Source organism: Frankliniella occidentalis, unplaced genomic scaffold (genome assembly GCF_000697945.3).
Source record: "Frankliniella occidentalis isolate FOCC.00 unplaced genomic scaffold, Focc_3.1 Scaffold315, whole genome shotgun sequence".
Classification (NCBI taxonomy): domain Eukaryota; kingdom Metazoa; phylum Arthropoda; class Insecta; order Thysanoptera; family Thripidae; genus Frankliniella; species Frankliniella occidentalis.
The window spans coordinates 95,279-103,798 of record NW_026267440.1 but is presented as its reverse complement, the minus strand read 5'-3'; the positions used below and the strand labels follow the sequence as shown (position 1 = coordinate 103,798).

The window sequence follows — 8,520 nt, the reverse complement described above, 5'->3', positions numbered from 1 at the left end:
TACAGCAATTTTTAACTTATTTTCGTCAAACAAGACCCTTTAGCGCCTAAACGGTTAGAGATAGACCCAAACGGACGAAATTTTCGTCCGTAGGACTCTACTTTGTCAAGTTACCCCTTAGGAGACCATCCAATATTTTCGGAAATTAATAAATTTATTTTTGGGCCACTTTTGTGAGAGAAACTCCCTCTAGCGCCCAAACGGTTGAAGATAGAGCAAAACGGACGAAATTTTCGCCCACAGGGCTCTACTTTCACGAGTTACCCCTTAGGAGATCATAAAAAAATATTTTTTTTTTACTTCTTTGACCTACCTTATTTTTTTTGATACCCCCTCTTAGCCCTTTAGGGGTGGTTGCCAAGATTTGCCGTAGGCGTTTCGTTCTCTAGGAGTGGACCTTAAGATACCCTGAAAATTTCAAGTCTCTAGCACATCTCCTTCTAGTGGAACAGACAGACAGACACACAGACACACAGACACACAGACACACAGACAGACACACACGAGGTCGTTTGCATAAGCCCGCTGAATAGCTTTTTCAAAGCAGAAGGGCGGGCTAAAAACCATTCATACGATGCAAACCGGCCAGGATAGAGCCTTCTTAAAATTTGCACACAGAGGACCGTAAAATTGCGTGTTTAGTCAAGAAGAAAATACGACAAAAAATGAGGTTTTTGCATTTCCCTCTTATGGCAAATCAGAAAAGAAGGCAAGATAGGGTTATTAAAACGTTCGACGAAAGAAATATAAAAAGTATCACAGCAGTTTTCATCCAAAATGGCACCTGGAAAGCACTATCACAACCCAAGAATCGAAAGTAAGCGATGCACGACTTGCCCTACTTTCCAGCGTGTTCCATTGCTTCGTAACTGCAAAGCATCACTTTGTAATTGCAAAGTAAATGCCTTGTAGCTACAAAGGATCTAAATACTTTGCAGTTCTTCAAATCATTTCTTTCACAGTGTGCCAAAAAATTACAAAGATCTCCGTTCTTCTCAATATATGCTGATTTTTAGCCCGCCCTTCTGCTTTGAAAAAGCTATCCAGCGGGCTTTTGCAAACGACCTCGTGTGTGTCTGTCTGTCTGTTCCACTAGAAGGAGATGTGTTAGAGACTTGAAATTTTCAGGGTATCTTAAGGTCCACTCCTAGAGAACGAAACGCCTACGGCAAATCCTGGCAACCACCCCTAAGGGTGTGAATGGGGGTATCCAAGGTTCAGAAATTCTACCAAAAGGTGTTTTCTTTCATGTTTTTCCGAGCGGTAACTCGTCATAGTGGAGCCCTTTGCGCGAAAAATTCGTCCGTTTCGCTCTATCTCTAACCGTTTAGGCGCTAGAGAGCCTTTTTTAATCGAAAATAAGTTAAAAATTGCCATAGTGAACAATAAGTTGTAGAAAAAGGCCTAAAAACCGCAATATAGAAAGGAAACTCTCTCCTCACCCCCAAAAAACGTTTTCTAAGCAGAAGGGTGGGCTGTGGTCGCTTTGCTTCACCGCTACATCCGTTTCTCGAGTCTTTGGGGCAAACTCAAAGACGACGGGTTTAAGCGGACCGAAGGCCCGCTACATCGTTCGATCACGTTCTTCAGCAAATCGCGTGACAGCAATGGTCGGGCCGCATGCCCGACCATCGCCGTCGGCAGGCCAAGCAGGCCCGGCCCCTGAGCGGGCCTGCTTGTTTCTAAACTCACTATCCTTCGAGAATCCTTGACTCACCCATGCGATCCAGGTATTAAGCAAGCACTTGAACCTTCTAAAATGGTAATAATAACATGTCATGATTGGAAACACGATGAAAATATCTCCGGGTTGAAAAACATTGCCAGTAAAATTTTCATACAGAAGTCGTTGTATAAAGCTGTATAAAGGTATCTGTAATCACTGTTATTCAAGTACTGTGACGTCACATTCTATATAATGTGAATTGTGTCAAATTATTTAGAATATTATGTCACATTCGTTTTAACGTGACATAGGTACGCCTCTCATGCACTAAGCCCTTGAGGGCAAAGCGGAGCAAAGGCTATGTCACGTTCTAAAAGAATGATATCCTAAATAATGTGACACAATTCACATTATATTGAATGTGACAGCACAGTATTTAAATAAAAGTGTCCTATTTGGTAACACTGTATTACTTTGTCAGTATTACTTTTTATAAAATATTACACAATATTTACTTTAGCGTTTTCATGATTCACTTCCCTGTGTGTAGCCGTTAATAAGTTATGCTGTATGTTAGAACTCAGCCACATTTTGCGTACATTTACGGGCGTGGTCAGTTTCGTTTTTAGTTACTGTATGAGTGTATGTGCCTGTATACATTCTTATATGTAGGGCAAGGTGATATTTATTCACTTGTAAGTGGCCGTATATATGCGTGTGGTACAAAGATAATCGGACATAAGTCGCTTTCCGGCACGTATATTGTATATCCATTGTATTAGATTTTATAAAAACCTCTGTATATAATCGTATAAAGTTTTACCAAATGCAATACACATTTGTAAAACACCCTTTATATCGTTATATTACGGTGTACACAATCATATTCCACTCTATAAGAGTCTATAAATTGTAATAAAATTTCTTAGTGAGTCGTATACAACCGTTTCACCCGGGTCCTAAAACACGATTAGAAGCAACACTCTCAGACCTGTACTGATTTATTTATTAGTAGCTTAAAAAGGTGCTTATGCAGCAGCGTTGCTGACGAATTTGTTACTTAGTCTGTATAGCTGTAAGTAGCTCACTGATAAAAAAAATCGCCAGTTATTGAAAAAGAAATTATTTCGTATTACACTGATGAAGTTGTCAGAATCTTATAAAGGTTTTTACACAGCAGGAATACTGACAAGGGGTGCCAAAACTCAGTAACAGGATGAGAGTGAAGCCATGTGACGTGACGTCGGCTCCTTGAGTCCGGCATGGTGACTGACTTGGTTATGTCGTCATGGCTTGATTTTGACTGAGTTTTGGTCGGTTTTAGCATATCCACCATAAAACGCTGTAGCTGAAACTCGACTGATTTTCGTCTTTCTGAGGAGACGCCGGGAAGATAACGAAAAGATCCAAACGGCTGGCCGTTTTGTCTTTTCTTCGTCTTCGCGGCGTCTCCCACTCGACTCTTTTCTGTACCCATTTTGACTCCTCCTATGCACAAGCATAGCTTCTTGAACTGTGAAGACAAGTAGCTATCTTCTTGGGCTGCGCAGACAAGCAGCTATCTGCTTGGGGGTGGCGGACAAACAGCTGTCTGTTTTTTGAGGAGGTTAGGGTTGGCCTATTCTCCGTCCAATACGTTCTGTCAGTGACAAGTTTGAAACATCGGGAGTGAAATTTTATGTTTTGACAAACTAAAGGAAGTAGTTGACCCAACAGTGAATTGGCTACGTCATTTGTGGAGAGAAATATAAATACCCAAAGTCGCGAGGTGGAGAAAGCAGTTAGCTGTTTTTTTGCACAGCTCAAGAAGATAGCTGTTTGTCTGCGCAGCCGAAGAAGATAGCTGCTTGTCTGCACTGCTCAAGATAGCTGCTTGTACGTAGGAGGTGTCGATTTGAGACGAGCTGGGTTGGAGACAAAGAACAGGCCACCGCCTCGCTTGCCAGTCAAAAACGTTGCGCGACCGCGCATCGAACCTCGGTTTTGTTGAATGCAAGTCCGTCACGATATCCACTTGGCCAGAGTAGACGTGAGTGGACGACGTGAGGGACGAGTCCCATGCGGCCGACGCGGCCAAGTTCAGCCTGGTAACCTCTTGCACGTCACTAGCTCGTCTCGACTATGTACAGCAAAGAGTCGAGTGGAAGACGCCACGCCGGGACAACGGAGAAAAGACAAAACGGCCAGCCGTCTGGATCTTTTCGTCGTCTTCCCGGCGTCTCCGCATGAGGCTGAAAATCAGGCGAATTTCAGATACAGCGATTTACACGGGAAGTTAATCATGTTTTCAATCACAACATGTTATCATTACTATTTCAGAAGGCTAAAGTTAGTGAGGAATACCAGGACGGCATTGGTGAGTCAAAGCTTCTTGGAGAAGAACGAGTTACAATCGGTGGCTGCATCTGCTGATTCGGTAAGAAAGCCGATAGTTCGTCGACATCCGTCAAACGACTCCAGATCGCTAATAATCGCAATAAAATGTAAATAATTCTACACTGGAAATGCAAGTGTGTGAATGTCGCTCGCCTGCAGGTGAGCGACATTCACACACATGCATTTCCAGTGTACAGTAAATTTACCAGTGCTTACTAGTTTCCTCACTAACGAAATAATTTTGTCTGTCTTTCGATGCGTGTAAATCCTTTCCCTTGTTACGGAGAAAATTGATCTTTTACGTTCAGAGTGTACGCCGGCTAGACGGAAAGAGATGCACGAGGAGACAAGTTGATTCCGAGATAGTTAGTTTCTTGATTTGGAAATGAAAAGAGTCTTGTTTAATACATATAAATACCTGTTACAGACATTTCTTCGTGAGCTGGCTGCCGGCATAAACGAAAATGGCACAAATGTTGTCGGTTACACGATGTGGTCTCTCCTAGATACATTCGAGTTCCACTCTTACGGGTAAGTATGAATCAAGAAATTAAACGGAATCGATTGATTCCCAAGACACAATAATAAAACGCGAATTTAATATTACGCTTTGCAGAAATTGGGGTGTAGTGCACGTAGACTTTACTAGCAACAACCGGACCCGAACTTTAAAAAAGTCTTGGACATTCTTCAAGAGGCTAACCAGTACTAACGTCGTGCCATTTGTGGAGGCTGGCTCTGATCCGTTTCCTGACGATTCGGGATCGAGCTCTGCTCACCTGATTAGTTCGTCACTGTTCGCTCTGACGGCGCTTATTGTCATTAACACAACAAACATATTCCCGTGAAGTTCCCGGTTGTTTCCGGAAAAAATCCCGATTTTCTAGCTCATGCGAAGAACACAAGTTAACGAATTTTCGTGTTTTAATAATTTTGTATTTTTGCTGATTTGTGATCCTTGAAGGCAGAGGCGTAACCACGAAAGAAAAAGAGTTGGGGGGCCGTAGTGCGGGTTGCCTGCCTACGAGGCGGACTCGAAGACCGTGGTGTAGAGAAGAATTAGGGTATTTTGAATAAAGAAAAGGGAATTAAGTGATAAATATAAAAAAACAACATTTACTTGTCATAATTTTTGAGCTAGAGTGCTCATCTTCGAACTCGATTTGTCTTTTTATGATACAAAACGACGGATAACGTCCAGAGGTGCCCCCGTGCGGAGGTTCCCCCCCCCTAAATAAATTATGAAAATATTCGTTTCTGTGCTGTTGCGTTGGGAATGTATATATGTGGGTATTCGATGCCATTCGAGTACTTTGACAAATGCACTGGTATATTTCATTATATGAGTTGTATATTTCAAAATATACGCCGAATATTCCAGGTACGAGGCTGAATATTTCAAAATGTGCAACTGTATACTTTATTTTTATTGAGTCAATTTTTCATAGACCTTGTCGTCTTCTTCAAAATATCCGTTGAAATTTCCATCTACGCAGCTGAATATTTCAAAATATACATTGTATATTTCAAGAAGCCAGTCGTTTATCTAATTTTATTTCATTTACGCATGCTGATTATCTGCGGGGTTGATTTCCTAGAAATACAAGTCATCGTTGTGTATCATACAGTAGATTATCGGAGAAATACGTCGATTAATATTATGGTTTTCTTGCATTTTGCTTTGCTATTGCTTTGACAGTACCGCGCGTGAATTTCTCATATTGCCTCTGTAACATGATGCACCCTTGTGTATACCAATCTGGATACGAATGTGCTGTCCTCCCCACCACTCCAACGAGAGTAGTCGCTCGCTGGTCAGGAGGTCGCGTCTGCTGTCCGCTTGTTTACCTCATCGCATTATATTCTATTTACCTCGTTTTCCATTCCTTTTTTTTAATGTTTCCGAGAATTATTTGTTCTCTAATACTTTACGTGGTTACTTATAATTCAAAGTTTCCTCTTGACTTGATCGAGACAAGTGTATGTGTGTGATAAGCCTGTTGTTACAAGCACGAGCCTATCAAGAATTGAGGTTATAAGATGTCTCTTGCTGCACAGTTGTAACTTTTGAAAGGAACCTCATTTTTACGCTACAGCTATGAAAGCAGCCTTTGTAAAGTCTGCTGTAAATGCATTTTATCAGTCTATTTCCCATCAGGGTCCTTACTGCGGGACAAGTGATGGTAATGTTTCGCACCCAATTAAGGTATGCTGTCGATGGGTCCATTGTGATCGTCAGAGTCAGATTGGCAAAAGCGTATACATATGTGACGAGACCGCTCTATCAAAATTACAGTTAGCTTTTGATAAAGTACCTGAATTGAAAAGAGGTGTGGCGTGGCCTGTGGTGAAGCATAGTTGTGATTATTCTGCTGTGGAATGGCTTCTATACAGTGGTGAAGATGCACATGAACTTACTTACGGACATATTAAGAACTGGTCAGTATGTTATGGCTGTAGATATGTTTTCTTACACTCTGCCTTAAATGCCTGTTTTTAAAGTACCATAGTTGTCTTGCAGGTTACTTGTGCCGGAAGACTTTAAGGAAATCATGGATTATGTGGTGAAATTACATAATTTGAAGTTAGTAAGAGTTATTGCCAATGTGTACGAGGGTTACAGATCCACATCAGAAGAGGAATCGGTGTGTTTGAAGACGGATGTCTCAGTGTCGATGGTAATTATTAGAACTGAAATTATATGATGATCTGAAGTGAGTACTGTTAAGTGAGTGGTCGGGTAGAATTCGGAATGATTACCTTAATTGAGGTACTTGCTGCAGGTAATTGTTCATCCTGGTGACCTTCTCATATCATTACCAAACAAAGTAAATCTGAGCGAAGGCAAAACTGCCGAGAAAAACTTCTCAACTAAGGATTTTGTATAGTATGTATTTGTTGTCTGTATCGAACTTGTCATACAACAAACAAAGATAAACATTGAGTTGCTTGCAGTGTCGCCGATAAAAACGTTTCGCCTGCTTTTAATGTATTTACTGGAACTTCACTAGGACACCATAATGTCTATACTGAAATTCCAAGCTCATTAAATTTGGAAATTGCAACAGCGGATCATCATCTTGATACCAAAATTGAGAGTGGTCTTCATACAGAGGTAAGAATGCGTGATTGTTGCAAAAGTACCAACCTTAATTTTATTTCATATTTATTTTCTTATTTCAGGTCGATATAAAAGATGAAGTTGTGGATGCTGAAGATGATTGTAATGTTGGACACTTTTCTGATGGTCATGCATCATTGTGTAGTAAAGTTCAAACTATATCTGCAGCAGAGGAAGGTACCAGCGCTGTTGCCAGAAACACTGAATCTACTGGCCCAAATTCTGTTTTGAGGCGTTGCAATAACCGGCTGGCTGAAAATAACCAATTTGCCAGACTGTTGGAATGTCCACAATGCACAGTTACATTTAAATTCGGATATTATGGTAGGGGCCTAAGTCTTCTGGAATCTCACATCAATCTAGTGCACAGGAAAACAGCCAACATGTGTATGACAGTTATCAAACGTAAATATTCATTCTGCGCTAGCTTTTTAGGTAAATATAGATCCAAGCGAACAGTGGTCGGTTCAACTAAAGTAAGCTGTAAATACCCTTTGAAAACATTTGGAGGCAAAGACGCACTTAATTTCTATAATTCATCATAATTTCTTTGAGTGACTTTTTGTGAAAATAATAGGTGTCAGAAGTATATTAGTTTACTTTGTCTCATATGGCTCTTATCACTTGGGGAGCAATTGTTTTATTCTGCAACTTTGATCAGAGCTCACAAAAAAAGTCAATCAGCATACAATGTTGAATTACAATGGCCTCAAATGTCTTTCCTGATAAATTTGAGAATTTGAGCTGTGAAGCGGAAGAAGGGGATAAGTCCAAAAACGATAGTTGTCAGGAAATTAGAAAAAAAAGATTGCCCACAACTTCACAGAAATGTTACGATTATGATGCAGATGCCAAAGTGTATTTCCTTGGGGTACTCATAATTTTATTTTCATGTTTCTCTGTAACGGGTTAAGAGTTGCACCTGTAGGTCCTATATTGCTAAACATCGCCTCCCTCCAATAAGGAAAGATTTTGTTTAGTTTAGCTGGTGAATGGCTCAGTATGCCAAAAGCTGTTTTCTGCTCTTTTCTTTGTTGTAATGAAATGTACAGAACTGGTGTGAAGCGACAGGGGGGAAAGTCATGTAATGTTAGTGTTAGTGTAGTAATTTATAACAAGTAGAATGAAAAACCATCAAATTAATTTGATGCAAAAGGAGGATACTCGTTCTTTACCACCTGTTCTCTCATGCATGGTGTAATTTAGAGCTTTGAGTACCCACCGATTGAAAAATATGAAATGATAACGAATCAAACGACCGCGGGTCCAGGTGTTCACAGTTCCGTCAATAGATGGCGCTGCTCGCGCATGCGCATAACCCATTTTATGGACTTGTGTTCGTGAATGTTTGTTAATA

At 40.7% G+C, this 8,520-nt stretch overlaps 2 protein-coding genes across 2 annotated transcripts in view; both read left to right on the top strand.

Moving 5' to 3' along the window:
• The window catches only part of LOC113211432 (myrosinase 1-like), a 25,846-nt gene extending 20,689 nt beyond the window's left edge, over positions 1 to 5,157 (top strand). The window contains exons 4-5 of the mRNA XM_052273936.1: positions 4,470 to 4,573; positions 4,659 to 5,157. Of these exons, the coding sequence (XP_052129896.1) occupies positions 4,470 to 4,573; positions 4,659 to 4,890 (336 nt within the window). The 3' untranslated portion in view covers positions 4,891 to 5,157. The remainder of the gene's footprint in view (positions 1 to 4,469; positions 4,574 to 4,658) is intronic.
• Positions 5,158 to 5,336: 179 nt separating this feature from the next.
• LOC113213617 (uncharacterized) overlaps positions 5,337 to 8,520 on the top strand; it is an 18,524-nt gene continuing 15,340 nt past the window's right edge. Inside the window, exons 1-6 of the mRNA XM_052273932.1 lie at positions 5,337 to 6,248; positions 6,339 to 6,481; positions 6,564 to 6,720; positions 6,826 to 6,929; positions 6,998 to 7,157; positions 7,226 to 7,639. Of these exons, the coding sequence (XP_052129892.1) occupies positions 6,141 to 6,248; positions 6,339 to 6,481; positions 6,564 to 6,720; positions 6,826 to 6,929; positions 6,998 to 7,157; positions 7,226 to 7,639 (1,086 nt within the window). The 5' untranslated portion in view covers positions 5,337 to 6,140. The remainder of the gene's footprint in view (positions 6,249 to 6,338; positions 6,482 to 6,563; positions 6,721 to 6,825; positions 6,930 to 6,997; positions 7,158 to 7,225; positions 7,640 to 8,520) is intronic.